Source organism: Anguilla rostrata, chromosome 3 (genome assembly GCF_018555375.3).
Source record: "Anguilla rostrata isolate EN2019 chromosome 3, ASM1855537v3, whole genome shotgun sequence".
NCBI classification, from domain to species: domain Eukaryota; kingdom Metazoa; phylum Chordata; class Actinopteri; order Anguilliformes; family Anguillidae; genus Anguilla; species Anguilla rostrata.
Genome location: NC_057935.1, coordinates 38,291,634 through 38,316,285, shown reverse-complemented (window position 1 = coordinate 38,316,285; position 24,652 = coordinate 38,291,634). Strand labels below are relative to the sequence as shown.

General features: G+C 41.1%; 1 protein-coding gene across 7 annotated transcripts in view; it reads left to right on the top strand.

Annotated features, from left to right (window-relative positions):
• Window positions 1-2,935, top strand: part of cobll1b (cordon-bleu WH2 repeat protein-like 1b) — a 51,482-nt gene extending 48,547 nt beyond the window's left edge. For all 7 annotated transcript variants that reach the window (XM_064327421.1, XM_064327419.1, XM_064327418.1 and 4 more), the window contains 2 exons: window positions 1,396-1,524; window positions 2,221-2,935. In XM_064327421.1, coding sequence (XP_064183491.1) covers window positions 1,396-1,524; window positions 2,221-2,274 — 183 coding nt within the window. In that variant the 3' untranslated portion in view covers window positions 2,275-2,935. The remainder of the gene's footprint in view (window positions 1-1,395; window positions 1,525-2,220) is intronic.
• Window positions 2,936-24,652: the final 21,717 nt, after the last annotated feature.

Below are 24,652 nucleotides of genomic sequence, written 5' to 3'. Positions count from 1 at the left end.
AAAATACGCCAGCCTGTTTGACTAATGCATGTCCTCAATGTCCAAATTCACTCTGCATACAATGCACTTAGCTAGTGGAGAGCATGGGATGAAGTACAGCATGTACACACCTGCCAAGCCATTAACCACATTTGACAGGTTTTACATTTACGTTGCTTCCCAAGGGCTGCCTAATATAGAAAATGAATGTTAGCTTGTGATGTTTGGTTGTGGTTGGTAGGTTGCTGCTAACTAATTAGTTGATCAAGAAAGTAAAGATAATAGTAAAAATGGCTAACCAAAAAAACTGGAAAGAAAGATTTTTAGAGTTCCATTAGTAGTAGTTTGGAAGTAGAAAGCAGCATAATGAATTCAACACAAATGACTTGATGCAAGCGGATATTACATGCAGTGTGTGCGTTGTGAGACTGAGCACATTAGCCAACTAAACATAGATGAGACATTAGACAAAGAAAAATTACCTATTGCAACTACATGTACTTGTGGGGGAAAATTGAGTTCCCATTGTGATCACTTTGGTGCCTTGACTTATAATGAAGCGGGTGGCTGAAAGATTGGAGCCAACCGCACTGGCACTACAGATCCACGTCTCTCACCTAGACCAGGAAGTGATCTTCAAAAACAAAGCTTGGCCTTAGGCATTTGCTTTAACCTCATTGGTCACAGGTCACTGTGTTTCTCCTTTCACCTCTAGAAGTAAGAGCACACCATTATGAGGAAGCATTTATACAGTACAAGTTCCAAGAAATTTGGAATTGCACGAGAAGAGATTAATCTGACTATGAACCAGTATGAACCAGCGTATAAGCCAGGTTTATAAATAGCATAAATCTGGTATGAACCAGTGTAGGAAGGATGTACGTTTCCCTATCAGATAGCATTGCACTTCTAACCCTTAACCTTAGATGAATTCTTTCTACTATATTCCTGAAGTCAAGCTTGAACCGATGTGCTGTGACATAACACGGGAGAAGGAGGGACCGGCTCTCGCTGTGAGAATGTGCATATAGAATACACAGCGCGTTACCTTCGACTGGCTAATCTTCGCTCAAAGCTGCGCGGACAAGCTTTTTTTGCGCTCAGTAGGCGCACACAGCTTCATGTGCGCCACCACAAAACGCAATATACGCGCACCCTTGCGAGTCATCTCTGTCTGCCGCAGTGATCTCTCCGCATTAGGGTGTGCGAGCCGTGCCGTTATGGTGCCGATGGGGAGGAAGGAACAAGTTCACATCACTGCCCACCTCCCCCCCCATAACCCCCCTTTACATGCCCCTAGGACACCCTGTACTTTTCTTGATGAAAGGAGGTACACCAGCCCAGCGCCCCCCACGCTGAGCGACACACACAGTTCTGAATCTTGAGTGATGGTTGCGCATTGTGTTGTGTCCAAAGGAGAAGGAGGTGCGGGAGAGAGAGGAGGGCAAGACGCCGGAGCCCCAGCCAGGGGAGCGGCCCGACGGCGGGACAGGTGGCGCCGTGTCCTCGGAGATGCCCGTCGGAGGAGAGACCAATTCGCCAGCGGTGAGTACAAGCCGCCCGCCTGCTGTCGCCTCCCCATCATTTAGCTTCAGAACGCATTCGATCAAGGGCGTGAGAATTCACTTTAAGACATAGCTCAGGAGGTAAGAGCGGTTGTCTGGCAGTCGGAGGGTTGCCGGTTCGATCCCCCACCCTGGGCTTGTCGAAGTGTCCCTGAGCAAGACACCTAACCCCTAATTGCTCCCAACGAGCTGATTGGTACCTTGCATGGCAGCCTTTCACCGTTGGTGTGTGAGTGTGTGTGTGAATGGGTGAATGCGAGGCATCAATTGTAAAGCGCTATGTAAACGCAGTTCATTTACAAGAACTGCAGCATCAAACCTGAAATCAGGGAATTTGTGTTCAATTTCATTCATAATTTTTACAGTGTGATGTCTTTAATAGACTCGTCGCTCATTTTGATGGTTGAATATTGTTATAAACTTAATGAATTTTATGCCTAACTTTTAATATAATAATTTTCGTCAATCCCACCGGATGTTAAATACAAGGGTTTTGTGCAAATAACACCCTAAATTCAAGTTAATGTTAAATCTACAATGAACTATGTTCACAGAAGATCTGTGCTCAATTTTGTATTTATAGTAAACCTTACTAAAATGGGTGTTTTTGCTGTAAATGTATTCAGTGTTAAGAAAGTTGAATTGTTGTTTCAAGATTAATTTCACTGCCCCCCAGGTGCCTGATGCTTTGCCTCAGTTGTCTTTGAATGGAGGGCCAACAGAGATGTAGCCAACACAAGTTGAATAGAGATATTTATCTCCTCCTGTCACATGACCTGAGTCGACCCTCAAGAAGAGGCAGTTCACCAGGTTCAACGCACAGGAAATACATTTTTTTGAGTAAATTGAAAAAGTTTATAAAGCGTTTCCTGGCCCCTTTTGAGATTACTTTGTTTCCAAATAATTATATATCAATATTTTGAGACTAATTATGTATCATAATATATTTCATTTCATTTAATTTGTTTATTAATATCAGACCTTTTTGGGGTTGCTGGTTTTATAATGGTTATATGAATTATGTACATGTTCCGATTTAAATGGTCTGTCTTAAGTTGCATTAATGTATTTTTCTGGGTTAATTAAATTATTAGTATTAAAATTAAGTTGTAATTTTCATCCAGAAATAAAAAAATATATATTTACAATAAGTCTATTCAGACTGACTTGAAGATGCGGTACTTATAAAGTGTTCTTCCATCAATTAGATTTTTTTATTTGATTTGTTTGTTTTATATTTTATCAAAACAAATCTGTGACCAGTCACTGGTACACGTAAACACTGTACATGCAGTGTTGCTATATATCTGTCAAGACTTCTGCTGAAAACACTTTAAAGAATGGAAGCTGTGTTTGTGTACATTGAAATTAAATTTATCGGTTTGACTCTGTGTCATTGTGTTCATTGTGTTTCATTATGTGAACATCCTGCTGGGAGAAATAAAACAGTCAATCCACATCACCATCAAGCATGGTGATTAAAGAAAATGAAATATTTTCATCGTGACACTCATTAGCCCAGGACGCCTACTGTACATTTTTCCTGCATTACTATCTCTAATATTTGTCCTTTCCAGAGATTTACTTTTCTGTTTAACTGGACATTTGTCTGCTCAAGGGGCTTTCAACCTTTTCTGATCCAGGGACCCCCACGTAGACTCAAAGGCGTCTAGGGGACCCCAAGATAATGATGGTTATATTTTTTAAAAGTTTAATATTTTCTCAAATCTATACAGTCACTGCGTCCCAGGTTTGGCCGGGACCCTGTTCAGTGCTTTCAAGGACCCCCAGGGGTCCATGTGCCCTTGTTGAAAACCCAGGCTGTGCACTCTTCCAGTCTTCTGTAATGCTCAATAGTCTCTTTTTGTTTTCTCCAAGCGCAGATCTCAATAATTGACATTTATTTAAAAGTACCGTATTGTACAATTTTCTTATAAATTATGTTGACATGCATTCCTGATTGCTTTCATGTGTTATCATGTGTTTTTTTTTTTCTTTCCTTCTTTTTTGCAGTCATCAGCTGCAAATTTGCAATGATGGCACTGGAATGTTTGTCAAGGGCAGTCCAATAAAAACATGTTTATGATTTAAAAAAAACAAAAACAAAAAAAACCTTGTATTAGTGACTGACCAATGTATCAGTGTGTGAATAGCGAGTTTTTCTAAATCGTATGTGGGGAAAAAAAAAAAAAAAAGCCACGGGATGGTACCGCGTGACGTAATGGATGAGGAACCAGGAGCACCTGTTTGTAGAGGGCGTTTGGAACAGACAGTCGGAAATCGGCAGGACAAGCATGGACACCGTAGAGGCGAACACTTGAATCCAGGGACAGCGGGTACGGAGATGTGGAGGTGGTGTTCAATAGGTTACTGAATGCAGTACGGTAAGCTGTATTCATCTGTCAATTCGAACTACTTCCTGGCGACATGTTCAAGAAGAATGAAAATTTGCTTGACTGCAACAGTTGGAAACGGTGTTGCCTACCTCAAATAAAATGTATTTGGAAGGCTATCCAATCCAACTTCAGTTTATGCAATCACGGTCAGTTTATGCAAACTAATTGAAATGTTTAATTTAGGCTATAGCCTAGATATGCTTCAATTTGTATTCGTGCATTTATTGGAAACTACAACACGTATGAATATGTTATTCATTTTCTCGACCAAGCTCGCCTTCGACAAACTGTGTGCCTTTGTAAAGTCCATTTGCAAAAAACGATAAAATGCGACGTGATTGATATTTGGTTAATGACTGGGTTAAACTACGTTTTTAATGGTAACATTGATTTGACATTATTCAGTGCTCACAGTGTGATTTACTAATCAATGAAGCTTACAGGACGTTTAAAGGCGCGGAGTGAGTAAAATGATAAAATTATGTTTAAATCTTTAAAAGTCGATTAAACATGTTGCTTCTGTTCTCACAAATTATTTAGCCTAGGCTATTATGCGCCGACAGATTCGAGGTCATACAATTCGAGGTATCGAGGTCATACAAATCTTTCTCAGGTAATCTGTTATTAGTTCTAGGCTACTTAACAACTGGAATTGTATAAATGTTTAAATAGTTATGCATTCTTCGTGCAACCAAAAAATAAACTTATTTTCTATTTCATTTACGGCGTTATTTGTTGGTTTTGCCAATGTTTTATTATGTAGGCTATTTATTTATTGGGGGTGGGGTGAGTTACATTTATTGGGGGTGAGGGGTTACATTTTACATACGATAAAATTACAGTGACAACTTGGTCTCCAATATAACATTTGTTATATCGCACTGATCACCAGTCAGTAATCAAATCTACGAGTGCCACCTACTGCCCACAGAGGCAATGGCTGCGACTGTTGGGCTCAAATAAAACTCAGAAAACGAAATACATTCTCCTTTGCAGCCCAGTTTTTTGTACCCTGTCTCCGGGCTCTCTTAAATCCGTGGGGGGGAAAAACGAAAACTAAATCGACAAAAGATTGTCAAATGCAGACTCGAGCATACGGATAGCATTTAGTGTGTAAAAGTAGCATGCCTCCAGAGATGAAAGGGTGAAATGATTCAATTAAAAATACATATCATCATTGAAGTGTCGAAAATGTGAGTTTTTAGGCGTTTGTGGAAGACAGCCCGTGAATATGCCTTCCTGACTGATTAAGTAAGGTTGTTCCGTCATTTGGGGACGAAACAGAGAAAGACCTGTGGCCATAAGGAGCACCTCCCAGGTTCTTGAAGAGTTGCAACAGCCAGCTGATCACAGGATGCGAAACAGTGAGGTCTGGTTGGAGTGTATAGCTTAGTGGGAGGGAGATACTGCAGAGCTGTCATCAGTGATTGAAGTGTTGACCCGCGGGTAGGCTTCTGCTGGGGGGTCTGTTCTTCCTCTGTGGTGTTTCAGGCGGTGGGCGAACACCCTGGCTGCAATCTCTGACAAGCATGCAGATACACATGCCTGAACTTGGGTATCAGAGGGACAATATGAGAAAAAGAGTTGAGTGTCAGCATAACGATAATACAAGATGCCATGAGCAGACATAACTGGGCCAAGTTATTTAGTGAAAATAGGGATGCTGATATTGATTACATTATGCATTTTTGTGATTTTTATGCTTTAGAGTTTTGCACTCGTGTCACTAGGAAAACAATCTTATGTGGTATTATAGATTCACTTGTGATGCCAGAGGACTGATAGCTAGCCTATATATGGTTGTGGATCATAACCCTTGCTATTGGATCGTGTTGCTTTATTGACCTAGTGTACCATGTCAAAGTATTATGATTGCAGGGAAACCATTTTTGATTGACTGATCCCTAAGGAGTGGGGATTCACTTAACCGTTCATCATTTTTATCATTTTTTATTTTACTGTAATTTACATACAGCATGTACCCCATTTTAATCCTTGGGCCTGCCATGTTCTTGGCCCATATTATGGTTGCTGCAACAATTTGGGACAGGGCAGGCAATCATGCACTTAGAATCTGCATTTTGGGAAATCTTTGGGTATCAACCTACAGCCCTCTAAACATAAGATAATATAACATCAGCTCTAGCACTGTGCTCCAGTCTGACTTCATTTCAAATCACAAATGCCCTAAAACCAATAAGCTTTTACTTCATGCACTCTCTTCCTAAATAGTTTCATCTTAGTACCACCAACTGAATCTTGCTCACAATAAGTTTTCTTTACACTGTACTGGCAGAATTTATTTTCTGCTACTACTGTGCAAGCGATCTGCCTTTGTGTGTATTGATAGCAAGGTGTAGAATGTCAGACAACAAACATTCTTGATATCAGCAAGCATAAGCTTAATAATTGATCTCATGTGGCTACATATTTCTGAGTTATGCAAATTCATAAACTGCATCAAGTACCCCAATAGTACATGGAAGTATAATACTTAATATATATATATATCCTATATGCAATCTCAGTAGCAGTTAGCTAGATACTTAAAGTGTGACATTATAAGCTACTCTTAGTTGATAGTTATTTTCACAAACCACTTCTAGCTTGTACCAAAGCTAGCTATTTTTCCTGGGAAAGCCTCATATTTCAGCCCCTTTTCACAAATCCTGACTCAGAATATAAGTATTTAATTCATTCATATTTCAGTCAAGCTCTATTTCAATGGGTTTATTGTAACTGGCATTATTGTGGATTTCCCATTACATTATTGTACGTCCTCATTGCATTATGTACATGCATGTAGTCCTCAAGGGAATCTTGTTGTCCTCGTAATGACCTATATTATATGCTGAAGAATAGTATGTAAGAAATGTACAGGTCATGTACTCAGAGAAAAATATGTTGTTAAACAGGCAATATTTAACAACTTGTGCACCCTCCCTTTGTATCACTGACTTCTATGGTGTTCCTTGAGGTTGAATATATTGAGAGGATCTTCAAGCATTCCTCCATACAGAATTTTTCAAGATCCCCCCAAGATGCATTGGTATGTATGAATGTGGCCTTCTTCAAGCCACAGATTTTCAATCAGGCTCAAGTATGGAGACTGAGATAGCTGTTGCAAAACAGTCATTTTCTGGTCATTTGACCATTTCTTGGCTGTTTTTGAGATATGTTTAGGATCATTGTCTTGCTGAAATATCATTTTCTAGCCAAATCTGAGCTTCCTGGAAGAGGGGACCAGATTTTGGCCAAAATGTATTGGCAGTTGGAAATCAGGATTTTGTTGACTACCCCTAATTTTAAAGATTCATCACTGTACTTCCCTGTAGGTATGATTTTATTTTCAACTTAAGTGTCCTTCTTCCAACACCGAACCCGATGCCATTTCCGATGTCATTTTATGTGGCCAAAAGTAGTAGCCTCATCTAACCTGGTTCCAAAGTTCAGCAATTGAAATTCCATTGGAACTGGGTTTTCCTCTTTTTATCAAGGATACATTAATCATTTTGGAGGGCACTGTTGAATGTCTTACTCTGGTTAATCATTTAAATGAATGCAGTAGCAATTCATAAAACAATTTGCTAAAATAAATTTGCTGTATATTACATATAAATTGATGGTGATTTCCACCTATGTCTAGTCATAGTTAAGCTAACTAAGTGTATATTTAATATTCATTTCAGATTTCAAAGAAGCTGAAGTGAAAGAGGTTCTGATGATAGTGCTTAGGATGTGGCATAGTAGGAGAAATGCCCTGGTCGTAAGAGTGAGGAGTTCAGGCAATGGTATTTCAGATAAGGAAGTCGTCACATAAAGAAATGGCTTATTGAGTTATGATGTTTGGGATTTGGACTGAAACTATGTTGAGCTCATGTTGTTCTTGCTAATGTTCGTGGACCTAACTGTGTAGGCAGACTGCTGATGCCAGTCACCGAGAGGAGTCACCCAGCAGAGGAGTCGCTCAGCAGCCCTCACATTTGTGCCAGTCCCTACCCAAACAAATGATTCAGCTATTGTCAAACCTACAATATAAAGGTTTGGCCTCTGAGACAGGGAATACCACTATTCGCCTAACCAACTCTGCCATGCCTCATAATAGTTTGCTACTAGTATGTGTTTCCCCTTGTCCCTTATAGTGTTAGAGAGAGGTTTGTTAGGAAGAAGTCTTGTTTGGCATGTCTCACAGATAATATGCTATAAACATAACATGTGGATTTTGATCCATCCATTCAGCTTTCAGTGATTGGCAATATTATAAAATGCATATGTCCTTCAGTGAAAGTTAATATATAAAATGCATATGCCCTTAAAGGAAACCTACGGCTTTCATTACCACCTTTGTCTATTTTAACATACAGTATGTATGAGCGGGGGTGTTAAGCAAACTGACAGAATTTTAATCTGTGTTAATCCTCAGCATTAATATATCTGTTTCTTGGCAACTACATGTCAAGTCTGCAAGCTTTGCTTTTCTGTTGGGTTTTTTTTTTGTTCTGAAATTGCATGACCTGCTTTGAAACACAGGAAAGATACAGTTTTTATTCCAAGCTGGATTTAGCGAAGGTGGCCATTTATTTGTAGTAGCGCAGCAGAGCAGTGAAGCCCTTTCCATGGTAAGCATTATTGTGTTCTCTGGGATCAGGCTATGCTTTATTGGTTTCACGTGTTTCTTTGTCTGCCTTTTTAACACTATTTTGGTCAGGCTCTCGGTCTGAATGCTTGCTCTATCATTGCATTTTAAGTCATTGCAGTACTTTATAGACAGAAAATATGTGATGATGTCAAAGTGAGTGAACTGAATGTCTGTCGTTGTAGTAAGCTTCTGTTTTATATCAGCTCCACCACTGGTGCTAGTGAACAGAATGTGAAGGAGCTCCTTGATACATGATTCTCAGATGATCACCAGATGAGACGTGCTGGCAAGATATGGTTAGACTAGTTTCAGAGATGTAACTTGGAACAGAGTTATTGAAGCTGTCATCCCAGAACTTAATCACATTCAATATAATGCCTGTCCATTTAATGTACATGTCATGTGATGAAAGAGTGGGCCTCTGAATGTTAACAGGGAACCGCAGATTAACAGGGAATTCTACAAGGGACTGGCCAAAGCAATCTCTGAACAGAGGTGGGTAACACGGATGCTATCGTTAGCAGAGTAGCCCAGTGACGTCGGAGAGCAGCAGCACCAATCACTAAAAAATGTCAGCCAAATCCAACACTAGACACATTGACACTCACAAATTAAAAATAAGTCACATCTGTACTATTGTTATGAATTGTATTGCTAACTATCTAACAAGCATCATCGTGTTTGATTCCACATTTTAATCAAACAGCCTCAAGTTGGCTAACGTTAGCTTCCTAATTACGTTTTGCTACTGCTCCAATTTGCCATGACTTACCGTCAACATATCAGAATCAGAATCAGAATCAGAATCAGGTTTTATTGCCAAGTAGGTTTACACATACGAGGAATTTGTTTTGGTCAGGTGGTGCATAACAGTGCACATAAAATAAGATAAATAAAATAAAACAATAGCAATGTTCCAGTAGGCCTATGATATTACTGCCACTGTCCCATATGTACTATGGCTGACATATTGTCAGTAACAAATTTATTACTGGCAGTAATACATATGTTAATGGACTTGAAGTGCATTTTTATGTCTTCTGCAGTAGTTAACTACACAAATCGATCTTGCTGTATGTAGTTGATGTAGTTTTTATTAAATTTGATAAATACTTCATCTCACCCAGAGGATGCAAGGCCAGACTACATGCAAGGGACATTTGATCCTATAAAAGACAGCATGGTATGCAATTTCTGCAAATGAAATCTTCATTCGCACCTAACCAACCATGCCTACAATAAACACTGGGCTATCGGCTTTGGTGTGATGGCTACTCAAGCATTAGAAGCACGTGCTTTTTAAAATAACAGCACAGAGACTTGACTAACAAACTGTTTTGTCATGGTCTGCAAACCTAATCCAAATACCATCCATACCAGCTTTGGTGTGTATTGGATGTCAATGTACATCTGTAATCATCTGGGTGCTTCTTCATTTTGTACATTTAAAAATAGAGGTAGGATTTAAAGGAGGTGGCAAAGATAGCAAATATATATTTCAAAATGTATACATATCTTCTTTAAGAATCTTGGACTGAGGCTTCTCAGGACTGTTTCAGGAAAGCTGTCTAAGGGTTCCTGTCAAATTATGCACAATTTGGGTTTATGGAGCCAATGCAAATTAGTATTTTACAAAAATAGCCCCCTATAGGTCATATTGCACTATAACACCACACATTTGTGCATGCTCGTCCACAGTACGAGTTTCTATCATCGTCTGAAATGTTGCAATCATCCTAAATAATTAGAGCTTAGTCAGCCATTTTGTTTAAATTGAAATGGTTGTCCTTTGATTGTCTTTGGACATATCAAATTATCCTTCCCAATTTAACACAGGGACATGCTGTAGCTCATGCATGCCGCATTGGGTGAGATTCGGACAAATGTAGTGATTATGATTTTAGAAAAAAATTCAAAAAAGCAGAAAATCCAATTTGGTGGCTTCTATCAGTAAATCTTTTCAGGATGAGGAGCTACGCATGTGGAAGAAATTTAGTACATGCAAGTGAAACGGGATGCCCGTAATCGTTTTTAATGTTCCAATTTTGTAGGGGGCGCTATAGTGCCACCTAGAGCATCAGCTGCATGGGTTTCATGCATAAAAAACTGGCAGCTACAAGCCTGCACATTTTTGAGCATGGGAAAGGGGTAAGAAGAATAATCATAACAAAAACAATAGGGGTCCTACGCACCATTGGTGCTTGCCCCCCTAATAAATGAACAAGTAAAAAATGTTTGGACATCCGCCTTTGTGATTCACAATGCATTATTATTATTATTATTATTATTATTATTATTGCAATAATGCACCATCTGCTTTCAGTGTACATTGTCCCTCAGGCAAGTACAGTGTGGTTGTATTTCTATTGCTTTATCGGTTCTATTCATACCTTATGTAACACCCTATGGTTTTGGTTTGCTGCACGTGTCAGTCATTTTTAATTCTAATTTTCAGGGGAAATGGTACTATAGAGTGGCTGCTATTCTTGTAAATTCTACATGGATTATCGCTTTAGAAGCCAGATTAGAGTTCTAAAAGAAAGTGTACATAGGTTTTACACATTTTTGTTCCTCATTTGGCTGAGTTATTATCCATGTACGTCAGAAATAGCGGATCACTGAAGTCAGCAGCCTTTTGTTATACCCTGATAAAGGCTTATAACAGGTTCAGTTGAAGGCTTCTGTGTGATTAATTTTGATGATGAAATCCAGAGAGTGCTGCAGTGTATTAAACATAATACAAATGTGCCTGCATTTATGACAGCTCCACTGTGGATATTGAACTGTGCGGCGCAGGGCTGCCCAACCTTTTCCTGGAGGTCTAACTGTCCTGTAGGTTTTCATTCATCCATGCACACCTTATTCAAATAGCAGCGCAACAAGATCTCTGGCTGTTGAATGAGGTGCGCTTTGTTAGGGTTAGAGTGAAAACTTACGTGAAGGTGGGTCTACAGGAACAGGGTTGGACAGCCTTGGTTTGGTGTATGTATGAGAAAAGGTGGTGCAATTTCAGTGTTTATTTAAGACCATTTAGTGGGTGGTTTAGAGCCATTTTACTTAAGAGTTGTTGTTTGACCAGATTGTATTTGGCCTAAATCGATGGATTTGAGCATTATTGAGACCTTTGCACACGGGTCCCATAATCTTTCTGTGTATCGTTTCTTCCTGGTTAAAATGTCACTAGCAAAACAAAAGTGACTTGTGTGCATTTCTTTTTCTGGAAATTCCCTTGGGAGTTAGTGAAAGAGGAGATGGCCGTATCATCACAATGGCATGGTAGAACGACTGTCACTGTCCCTCCCCGCCAGTCAGTTCTTTGGGCTCATTTACTGCGTAATCTGTGCAGAAACCCACAGGAATCCAAGTCTGGACGATTAGGTGAAATCCCTCAAGCTGCCTCCTGTTTTGAACATCTGAGCTTATTTTCTATGTTTTCTGATCTTACTAATTCTGGAGTATGACCTCATCAGTAGCAGTTAAGCACAGGTTTGTGTGCTGATTGTTTCAGTGCTCACAAAATGACTCAGTCGACCATTAAACAAATATTACAATAATTGGCATTTTACTGTTCATGGGTGGACAAATCCCAAGTCTATATGACTGTACGCTGGGCTACCAAGCAGCCAAATCGACCCATCTCAATTTTTGGTTGCAGTATATAATGGTTTACTATGAATTGAAAATCTTATTTTTTTTACTTTATAAAACTTCATGAACACTTTCCTGAAAACCAACTTTCTTTTTCAACCTAACATGCTCTGGCCTCTCTGCACTGTATACTGTGCATGATTTGGGTATCTCACAGAGTAAATGAGCAGTCAGCTAATTTGCAAATTTTTAAGCAAGACTTGTCATAAACTTAAATTAATATCAGCCCATATGACAAAAGCAGTCTGCTGAGCCATTTATCAGAAATGGATTCTACCAGCCACTGGCAAAGTAGGCCTGTACTGTAATATAGGAAATTTATCTGCTTAATGCTATCTGGAATTTGAGAGTACTAGCTAAGTAACTTTTGCTAACTAGGCAATATTGTAAAAAAACACCCTATATAATTATAAATAACACACTATATAATTAGCATCTAGCTTGCATTAACTAATATATTCCTATTTGTCCAGGCATTCAAAATATGAATGCTTTCCAGTGTTTCTTTTATAGACATTCGCTTGCCATAATGCTCTCAATAATTTTGTAGGCTATGCCGAGAGGAGTGCTACTGGCATGCCTGTGCTAACCGTAGTTAGGGGAATTTCAGAAACTCGAGCTCCGCTGTCCTATGAGAATGCTAATCAGTGTCTCGCGCAGTCAGGAACTCCCTTCTACTTATCTAATCAAGGGAAAACCAACTGAGGTCACCAAAAAGGAATCGGTAATAAACTCAGCCATTTACTTTATCCAGGACCAAGAGCTTTTACAGGTAGTGCCCTGGGCTTTTATGCATCACGGTTTGGTCGTTGCGTAGTTTGAGACAGAAAAATGGTACTGCAGACTGCATGTCAGTTTACATCAACTAGCTAGCTATCAGAAAACTCAACTGACAGGCAGCCTGTTAAAAGGTTTATGCATAGCAAACATGTCCAGCTATCAAATGATAGTCCTGACCTAATTCTAATCCTAGCTAGTACTCTCAGACTCCGGTTGCATGTGTAACATCTGTAACTAAACTAAATTGGCAGCAACCAACATGCAGGTACTCCCGATGAACAGCTGAACTAGCTAGCCCCCACCTGCCCAGCGCATGGGCCATAATCATAAGCAATGAGAATGCTGTTGCTTGACTATTTATTTTTCTAGGTAGCATGGAATCTAGGGGCTAGCTAAAATCACATTGTAATAGAACTAGCTAATGACCTAAATGATTAGTTAGGTATTTAGCAAAAAAGGTAATTAGCAAATGTTAATAAACAGCTTTAGCCTGCAAGCTAGCAGTTACAGTAACCTATGGCTCCCCAGTAATTTGAATAGAGCTTGCACTGCTGTTGTCACCTGCACAGAGTAGACAAGCTGTCAACTGCCATAGTTATCTATGTCTACAATAAGGCTGTGGTGGTAGATTTGATAGTATGCAAATACTATCTACATCGCAAAACAACATGAAAATGTCTGAAAATAAGAATGTACCAGCATCTGGAAATCTGCATGGGGGATGCAGCACCATTCTTCCATGAGAAAGTAAATCAACTAATGCCTTGTTGATGGAGCTGGATAATGCTGTCTCAGACGCAATTCAAGAATCGCTCATTTATGCTCAATTGAGTTTGTCAAGACAATAGTGTAGAATGATTCACCTGACCATATCACATTTATTCACGACATGATAGTCCATTTTATATACTCTTTACATGACTGTACTCACAAACTTGCATTTCCAGGTGCACAACCATTACCTGTTTAGCCTTGAAGGGGTGGACATCACAATATGGGAGTATGCACTACTGATAACAGTCGCCCTTTGTTGATGTCTTTCTTTCAGACTTCCATGCCCACCTTTGACAGTGCACTTCATGGAACATCAGCAAGTTGGGTTATCTTCATCACTCCTGATAAATAGGCCCCAACATTCAGCCCTCTTTAAAAGTCACTGAGGTCTCATCTTTTAGCCATATTAGCTATAATTATAGGCAACTATGCAACAGTAGGCAACCCTGCCCAGCAGTTTCCAAAAAGATAAAAAGATCAGTAATCACACACACATTATGTAACTGTACTCATTCTCCTTTACTGAAACACAGAACAAAACTTTTTGGAAACTAAATGCATGCGCACATAAAATGTACACATCACATCATGCACGCATGCATCCGCACGCACGCACACATATATTTATCCGCAAAACTCTGGTGAATTAACCTGTATGGGTGAGCATATTTGCTCAATGTATAGACCCAGTGCATGGGATTGTGACAGCGCAGAGAATATTCCAGCAGTTATTTCCATTCCGATTTCATTCGGCCTCAATCTCACATTGTGCTCTCTGTTTTATAGATGAAGATATTCTCTTTCTTGTGCCTCAGCATCCCATAAGGAGTATCTCCTCATCCCACATTAAAAATTTATCGAGAGTTGCGATGCTGCGGGAGGCTTCCCGAGAATAACACATCGCTGGATTTCTCGGCTGTGCTGCATGTGAAAGAAGCACATTGCACCGCCGCTGTTTATTTGCTGTGCTGCTTAATACCCACACACCAAACCAGCTCCTAAGCCTGATTAATGTTTTCATCTCTCATACAAGGGATCAGGACTCTGCAGAAATGCATTGATTTGACACTTAGTTATGCGCGGGCCTTTAAGAAGGTGGAAAAACCTGTGAATGCCTGTGAATAACATGCTGTGGGTTGCATTAAGAAGTCCCTTGAATGAACTGAGCAATCCCTGCTCCTTTGAGGTTTAAGTTTTTTGGGTGACATTTTACAGTGTAAACCTGCATTTTATTTCCCTGTGCTTTAAAAGGAAATATCTCTGTGCTCACGTTACCACAATTCATAGGACTTATATGATATGATCTATATGTCTAGTTTTTATGGATATTAGTATGCTGCAAACAATAGATAGTCAGTGCACTCAGAAATACTTTTCCAACCACCAACACCTACCCAGGAAGTTGGAGAAATGAGAACCATGAGCCAGTTTGAGCTATTTCACCAGTAGTTAATCAACATAATCAGTTGCTGCTTGTGTCTTATGACAAATACTAATTTTAGTTTGGATCTACAGTTAGGGGCCCTACCCCTGCTTGGAACTATGGATGCAACTAGTCAAAGTCATACTTTGATTGCACATGAAAGCATAGTACATAGCGGGGCAGTCAGTGTTAATTGAAAACTGAACAGCTACCTGTTTTGCAGGAATGTGTAGCCACTGGAGTCATTGTTTTAAAAAAAAAAAGTTGTCTCATAAAGCACCAGCACAGCTACCGAGTTACATAAAACAGTTTTGTCGCAAGGTTGCGCCCATTGTTGCGGGAGCAGCATGAGGTATTTCAGCCGGGCATTCATGCACACAATGTCTCGGGCAGCGTTTCTTTCAGTGCAGCTGGACTGAGTTGGTTTCACACAAAAGAAAACTTTAGTCAATCAATACAGAATTTCACAGATGTTTTCAAATACATTTTCCTGCATGTTTCTCGTTTGTCTTCTTTTTAGTTAACAGGTGCATTTGGTTGAGTGTTTCCCTGTCAAACTCAGTACAGTTTCACAATGTTAGTGTGGGTTATGCACATTATGGACCAGTGGCTTTGTTGGACAGGACATTTTCTAAAGCATGATGTCTGATGTGTGAGTTACTGTGTAATATACACTGTTTATAATGGACAATTATGCTTTTACAAGACACTCTATTTCTACAGTTTCCATAAAGCTGCTCAGATGTATGACACCACATAGTGCTTGAGCGTATCAGTTATGGAAATCGGTCGTCAGTGAGATAATGAGTGTCGTTCGTCATTCTCGGAGCAGTCACATTGCTGCTTCGGTTGATGACTCAGCTGTAGATAAATTAAATTAGGGGTCGTTCTGAGCCTTGCCCTTGTTTCCCATTAAAGTTTACTTGCCTCTTACAGGTTTCTGCATCTTAATGGGTGCTTAAGTCTCTTCTCCGAAAGACAAAACTGATCATGTCCATATGAACTGCATGTGTTTAAAGTGGTTATGTAAGGGCACTGCTAAAAATGGAAGCCCAGGCAAAGCTTTGCGTGGATATGATATTATTATAATTATAATTAGTAGATGACAACATATTTTACAGAGTCATGCTCTGTGGTAGGTGTACTTTAACCCTAGTTTGGGAGTAGAGAGTAGAAGTGAAGTGTCGTGAACACTGTGGGACAAGATCAGCTGTAGCCCAGCCTTTCCTGTAAGCTGTGCACGTAGCCAGTTTGTCCAAAAGAACGAGGAATTCTGTTTAATAGTCAGCGAGTGAAGCTCTTCAGTGTGGCGGTCGAGTGACGAAGGGGGGGGGGGGGCAGGCGTGGCGCTAACCGGTTACGTAACCGCAGGCAGGGCGATAAGAGCTGCGCTAGCATGGATGGCCTTCTGCTGAACTCCCCGGGCTCCCCTCTCGCGCAAAGAGGCGGTACGAGGCCGGGCGGACTGCCCCCCCATCCACCCCCCGCCCACCGCAATCCGTCAAGCAGGCACGCCGCTGACCTTTCCACCCGGGTTGCGCCGCCGCGGACGGTCCGGGGAAGGGAGGGGCGCGAGGGGATCGCTTGCGGCTCGCTGCTGAGAATACGAAAATGCAATACGACCTCCGGGAGAGAGGAGCGACCTCGTACGGCTATACATCATCGCTGCATATGCACGGAATGTGTGGAAGGATGAATGGGGTCGCTGTGCGAAGGGGATGCGCCTGAAGGTGAAGAATGCCATCACCCATACATCATATCCGACGCGTGTAAACTTCAATTAAAAATGCGTCCGAGAATAGCTGGGGAATCACTTGTCCTGTTGCGGGTTGACACCAGCACTGAGCTACAGTAGTGGTACTGAATTTGCAACCCTTGCCAAAAAAGGAAGAAAGGAACGCAGAATTTAGGCCATTTCCTTTGGTTTATTTATTACTTTAGATGTGATTCTTGCCTACAAATGCTGGCTTAGTAGTATTTCATTTCTCACATATTATATTACGTGAATCGCGATTGATTGATTAGCTACAGTGTATTAAATACAAAAATTGGCACACAAGGAGCCGCAGTAAGTGTGATGAATCTTGTGTGCCCTGGGATGGGTTTCTATAATGAACAGCTACTAAGCCGATAGTAGATACAGGTCGTAAGAAGAGACTGTCTTTCTGACTCCACTGCACACAGCGAGTCCCTGTGGAGGGCTATGCTATCTCACTCTCTGTTGTCTCTCATTGTGCCTGGATAGAGACAGCACAGCTGTAACTGAAAAAAAAACTCTGGCTCTCATCTTATGCTAACATATTTAAAAAGCCTTTTCTTTGATACCAAAAGAATGCGTGGAACTATTTTTGGACTCCAACTATTTTTTCTCCCCAGCTTTTTTAGGGCGTATGATTAGCTTTACACTCATTCATTCATGTAGTGAGTCACTCAAATGTGCTTTCTCACTCAAGTATATTGATTGATTCATTGACTCATTCACTTCCCTATATTTAGTCAGGCACACTAACACACACTGATACTCCCACACAAAGGCGCCACCCGGGAGTTTGAGCCCCATAATGATCTAATTTTGGGCCCCACCATCCCAAACAATGTTATTTTGTAATATGTTTTGGGGCTCCTGGATTGTAATGCAGAAGTAAAGAAACAGCCCAACCATGGAGCCACATAGTTACAGGAATTTATTAATCTTAAAAATTATTTCCATATATCACTGTCATTTGCTCTGGTGATATGATGTAATGCATCTGTAAAGACTATGAGGACAAGCGGATCTAGGCGCTTTAGGGTGGTGCATCCAGTTGGAGAATTGTTCTCTATGTGCTGAGGTGCCACAGAGGACGGGTCATGAATCCTGGCTTTGAGGCCAGAAACCTCACGGATTGGTGCATAATCAGCTATGAGTCACTGGGGGGGGGAGGGATTTCCTCACCTGGTTGAACAAGAGCGACTCCTCTGGTGAACTGGTCTCCTGCAGTCTGCACTCCTCTAGCGCAGCACAAGATGGTGGATTGTGGAGTGCAAAGAAGCAGTAGCTGGCAGCACAGCTCTTCAGAGGACATGTGCTAGAGGAGTGCTTCCCAAACTTGGTCCTGGGGCCCCCCTGTGTATGCTGGTTTTCGCTCCAACCACATTCACAATATCATCATTTTAACAAGCTGCTCATTTTTCTTAATTAGGTGCTTTCTGAAATAGCTTTGCATCCCATGAATGATAAAATTCCCATGTTGATATTGTGCTACATTGTGCATATTGTGCTACAGTGCAGACACTTGCATAAAACGAGGTAACTTCTTTTGACCAAATGAAAGACCGTGGTAAATCAGTGTGCTCCTAATTAGGTTGTTGAACACGTGTTTCTCATTATAATTTGCTTTGTCTTTGAATTCTTCATTGTCTTCCAGATGGTTAGTTTTAGTGGCCAGGTGTCCACACTTTCACCAATCAGAAGCCTATTGATTCACCTCAGTCTTTAATTAGAAGTTTTACCTCTCTTGTTGCAATATAGCACAATACGCGCAATATGAACATGGGAATGTTGTTCTTTATGGCATGCATAGCCATTTCTGACATAATTCGATTTAAGAGGGTAAATTATCCCTCTAAACAGGAAAAGCACCTAATTAAAATAAATAACAGCTTGTTAAAATTCTGGGATTGTGACTGATTGGAACAAAAACCAGAATACACAGCCCCGTACCAGACCATGCCTTCCAGAACTGACACATGGGCCCTATTTTTGTGACAATGTTGGTGCATATGTGCCTGGCACTTGTAAAATTGTAAACTTCATCCTGTGCAAATTTTAAATAAGAGTGGCTTTATTATCTTTTAAATAAGCTACTCTCATTTTTTAGCCATATACAGTATCTTAGTTCAAATGAACACATAATAAAAACTCGCAGGATCACATTAGAACAATTTTTTTTTCAACATCTGCCACCTGAGCATACTGCACATATGCTTTTCAGTGTTTTCCTTTGTGAGCTGTTTGGTTTGTCGTACACTTTCTTTAGATTAGAAAGTAGTGCAGAATTTGTTTGCTCATGCCCAAGGGCTGCCGAATAGGATTACAAAGTGATGTGAGAAAATATATGCATGAGAATGAAAACACAAATAATACCTATATCTATGTAGACACATAAAACAGAGCAGAAGCAACATGTTTTTGTTTATTTATTTATTTATTTATTTATTGATTTATTTTTTTACCTCTGGGGTTTTTTAAAGGCAACCCACCCTCCTACAGTTGCAGAAGACCTGAAATGGTGAAAATGCATTTCCTCAATTCATTTGTATGTATTTTTGAGCATCTGAGTGATTATTTGTATTTTCTGTTCCATACTTTTAAGCTGTTCCATGCTTTTGAGAATTTCTATTATCTAACAGTGCTAGGTGGGTGCTGCTAATAACCTTGAATATAGCATAATTGCTGCTATATATTACAGTGTAGCATAATGGTTAGCAAACTCGGCTTGCAATACTAAGGGTGTGGGTACAATTCCCAGCTTAGAAATTGTACCCATGAGCGAGGCACTTAACCTGAATTGCTTCAGTAAATATCCAGCAATTTAAGTGGATTTTATGTTTAAAAAGAATGTAATTAGCTAATTTCTCATGGTTCCAGGTGACTGCAATGGACCCACTGGCTCTGGAGCATCACCGATTCATCACTAAAATGTAACTGAAGTGGAGAATGTTTTAAAAAAAAGTCTGCTTAACTAAAAATGTAGTACCGTCTATACGTACATTTTATTGCTACAAATTAAAATGAAATGAAAACGATGGCAAATAATAAATCAATACGTTAAGATTATATCCAGTTAAGGTAAAAAGCCTCTATAATTTACGGACAAAAATGATAGCATTTGGCGTAAGAGGGTTTTTTCAGGTGGCCTTATGTGGACGTGTTGACTCAGCATCTCCCATCAGGCATGACACTGACATTTCAACACTGACATCTCAATTATGTCCTCGAGCTGATCTGATTGGCTGTAATGAAACCAATCCCCCACCACACCCACTGGAATGTATTCCTCTTAAAGCAACCTATTTTAAAACAGCGCTGCAGGTGCAGGACTCTCCATTGACACTGAAGAGTCACCCCCCATGAATGACCACTAGAGTTTGTCAATTGTACCTCTGCAGTGAAAATAGGGGCAGGGATGTTGTTGAGATTCTTAATAATATATTTAGGACAAATAAGGAATAAAAAGCTATTATTCCAAAAGACTGGTGGATCGGCATTCTTGTGCTTTCTGCACAGTAGGCGAATTACCTGGCATGTGCAACTCCAGATTAGGCAGGTTGACCTGATTACATGTTAACCATTACTTACCTCCTCCAATCAGAGCAGCAAAAAGCAAACCTGTGAATTCTCAATGAAAGCATTTGCTTATGAAGAAATAGTGTGCTAAAAGAAAAGCTATACGTTGTGTAACCTGCCTTAAAAAAGTTACACATTCATCTTGTAAAGGAAAACCGTGGAACAGAACGGCAAGTTCACCCCTAATAAAGGCTAATGGTAGCATGCCTTTGATTTTACAGAAGATAGCAAGCCCCCTATATTCCAGTCAGGAATAGCCGCAGAGGCCATATGGTGCAGCCCCGTACAGCGTCAGTGCTGAGCTATGTACCGCGGCCCCAGTTAAACATTAGCTCTCGGATTGATTAGCGCTTATAAAGCCCTTCTCAATGCGCCGCGATGCCCTGCCCAGAGCAGATCAGCAGAGCCGAGTCAGGGGGGGCAGGCTGCGTGCCCCTGCTTCTCCAGCGCCGTGCCGAGTTTAAAGTGCACGCAGGAGACCCGGCGCGAAGTCCGCCACAAAGAAACGCTCGCCTCGCGGTCTGGCCAGCCTCCAGGGCTCATTATTACAGAACTAAGTTGCATACCGACGACAACGAAACCTTTTCTTTTTTTTTTCTTTTTTTTTTTTCAAGTAAGCCTTGCGCTGGTCCGCTTCCAGGTAACGCTCGACCACAAAAAAAAAAAAAAAAAAGCAGACCAAAAAACCAGACGAAAAAAGGCTGGGGTGGGGGGGGGGGGGGAACCCCGGGGGGAGAGATGCGGGCGGGGACGGTGTCGGCGGAACAGATCTGCGGGGTTTAATTCGCTGCCTTGTCACGGCCGAAGAGGGTCTGTGTCCCGAGTCATCGCTTTAAAAATAGCTTTATTGTGGTGGATCATGTTTTGGTAGGAGGGATCGTTTTGCCCCCCTCTCTCTCTCTCTCTCCGGACAGGACGGCCTCGTGGGGGCGGCGGACGAGCTCGCGAGGGGGCGGGCGAGCCAGAGCCCCCGTTTAGCTCGCTCTCGCTGCGGTCTCTCCGGCTCGGCAACAGCCAACCAAGCGCGTGCGTCTGTTCTCTCCGGTCCAGATGACACCTGGGATGCGGTCGGGCCACCACGAGTGACATGAGCGAAGCCCTGGAAGACGTGCGCGCCTCTCGGAGCCTGCCGGAGAAAGGGGCCGTTTTTCGGGGCGCCAGGGGAGACGGGAGCACCTGCTCCGGCCCGGCCATCGCCCCCCTGAGCTCGTCGCTGCCTCTCCCGAACAGGACGGCCCTCCTCAAGGCAAATAGGTAAACCCCCCGCCCCCTACCCTCTCTCGTTCCCTGTCTTTCTCTTCCCTCGCGACGCTGCCACGGGACGGGGTGACGCTTCGCCCGATCGGCTTTCGTCCGATAATGCGGAGCGCGTTCGGTTTTTTTGTGGCCGCTTGCGTGTGCTCGCGTGCGACTCGTCGCGAAGCCCCACGCGTGTGAGCGAGCGCGGCAGCGTGTCTGTATCGCTCTTTGTTGTATGGCTGCTCGCAGGTTGATCTTTAAAGGTTGTCATGGTGAGTTCTGTCAATACGCTGTCCTGCGCGAGAATAGTGGTGCCTTTGTGTTCCCTGCAACAGGCAATGCAGGTTCTGTTGAAATATCGTGGCAGACTTTGTACCTGTAAACATGAATGGCAAGCTCTTGGCTGTCAAAGAGTACATTTTACCCAATTTTGGCCATGGAGAGAAAGAACTGGATGAAAGTCAAGCACCTGTTTCTTTCCGGGACGTAATTAGTAACTTAGTAACTGCAGTATTTACAGTGAAACAAAAGTCAATGTGGTGAGTGCAAGGCCGTCTCACATACTCCGTAGAAAATCTTGATTTTACACCTTTATGTTGTACGGGAAAAAATCCCTCAGCTTTCCTAAAGCCCTGACATGCCTCCACCCACACATGCAGGGCTTTTTTTCAGCCGGATTTGGTCGTGTCCGAGTTACACAAATGTGCGTGAAGGGCGTGTTCTGTATTGCTCACTAGAGCTTCCCACTCTTGATCATGTCTGGTCAGGTAAACGTGTAGAGTAAGAAAGTTTTCCATACGGTATGGGGGTCGCCCTGCCATCATGAAAATGGCCACATAGGTATGGCAGTGTAATGTGGCTGATTATAAGACGGGTTTCTTCGGTCCTGGATGCTGATTGGCTGAGACGGCATTCTACAGTGATTGGACATTCAATGCACTAACAGTTAATCAGACAGCCTGTTTGTAAACAGTGTCACTACGTGCACAAACAGTTACTTACAAATAACATTGTAAAAATGATATTGTCATCAATTCATTGTTGTAGCAGTTTTATAAAAGCAATACAGCAATATTGCTGGCACTTTGCTTCGCATGGTGCCTAACAGTACCCCTGTAGCCGTGACTGTATTCACGATACAGCACGGCCCCGAGTGCCGTATTGCTTTTATTAAACTGTGCCGTATTGCTTAAATGTCTGTGGAGTGTCTGCTGGCCGATAATTGGTCAGCAAATGGCTGTGGTGAGGAAGCTGATGGCATGACTGGAACTGGCTGCAGTATGCTGGGTTCTGTTATAATATAATTAAATATAATAATATAATAATAAATATAATTATAATATAATATAATATAATTAAATATAATAATAATAATAAGAAGAAGAAGAAGAAGAAGAAGAAGAAGAAGAAGAAATAAGAAAAGGACGTAGAAGAGGAAAAACAATCAATTATACACTTTCATGTGTGTTTGTGTGGGTGTGTCAATGCATGTGTGTGTGTCTGTGTGTGTATGTGTATGTGTATGGGTATTGGTTGGGTGGTCGGGTGTGGAAAAGTGGACTAGGGGTGTTCAGCCAGATGGGGCAGTCTATGTAGGCCAGTGTCTTTGTTCTGCCATTTAATTTAACTTTAGCCTTTTTCATGCTTGTCAGAGTTGGCAGTTAATTTTATATTTCTTTTTGAGCTCTAAGAGTGTTCAAGAGCATAGTCATTGTCAACAGAAATGTATTGGTTGTGGTTTGGTCATAATAATTCTTGTAAATACAGTATATACATAATAATATTGTATAATAATATTGATAGTTCATATTGTATCAGAATTCATCATAATGTTCTCTCCACAGTTGCCATTTTGTATATAAAATTTTAAAGAAAATTTTCTGTTGTTTCTATCCATAGTATAGTGCTTATGCGGTAGCTAGCAACAACTATTGCTTACAATGATGGCTTAGGGTGTAGGCCTGGCATGGGATTTAGTTCTGGAATCTTAAGTGAGTGTCGCACAGAAGATCTGGGAACTGTGAATAACATAACTATGCAAAGTCTGTGTAAACACAATTTTTATGTTGTTCATATGAAGGTTTTTGGTTATTGGTATAATATGAATTTTACTCCCTCTTACTTGATTATTAGCTACGCTAATGTGTTATGTCATGGTTTGTTGAAAAAAAAAAAAAAATAATGCAATCCACACTCTTTAGGCATCAACAAACCAGATTCTCTAAACACCGGTTTCACAGGCTTTCAAGTTAAAGGCTCCTGTCGTATATACTGATTTTTCATTTGGGTTTTCTTAATGACTGTGTTTTTTTAAATTAAATGTTTGTGACAAACCAAAGTAAATTCAATTTCAGAGGAATTTTCAGGCTTACCTTATTTTTGTCAGTTCTGACCCTTGGCAACTTATAATAATAATAAAATATTATTGAAGAGTTACCTATGGTGGAGGAAACCCAGGGGATGTGTTTGGTTGGATGTACCGAATCCAGTGGCTTAATGGATCTTGCAAGGCCTACACAAAATCTACACAGAGTAATCTTTTTTTAAATGTCCCATAGGCTTTTATAGACAAGCCGACAGCCATACCATTGTTTACTCTTCTCAACTTCTGAAGCGTAGGGGGAGTGGTCTTGGTGGTACATGGATGGGAGAATTCCTGCGGGAGGTTTGTGCTGGAGGTACTGCTGGGCCAATAGGGGGCAGTCTTTTCTGTGGAACAAACGCAAATTCAACACCCCAGCAAGGTGATGCGGCCACCCTGCTGTAGAAGGTTCAATCTTCCGTAAGATCCCATGGCACTTTTCCTAAGAGTACGGGTGTTAACCATAGCATCCTGGACAAAAAGTGTTCTTTGTTTTTTACTTTTTTTCCATCTAAGTA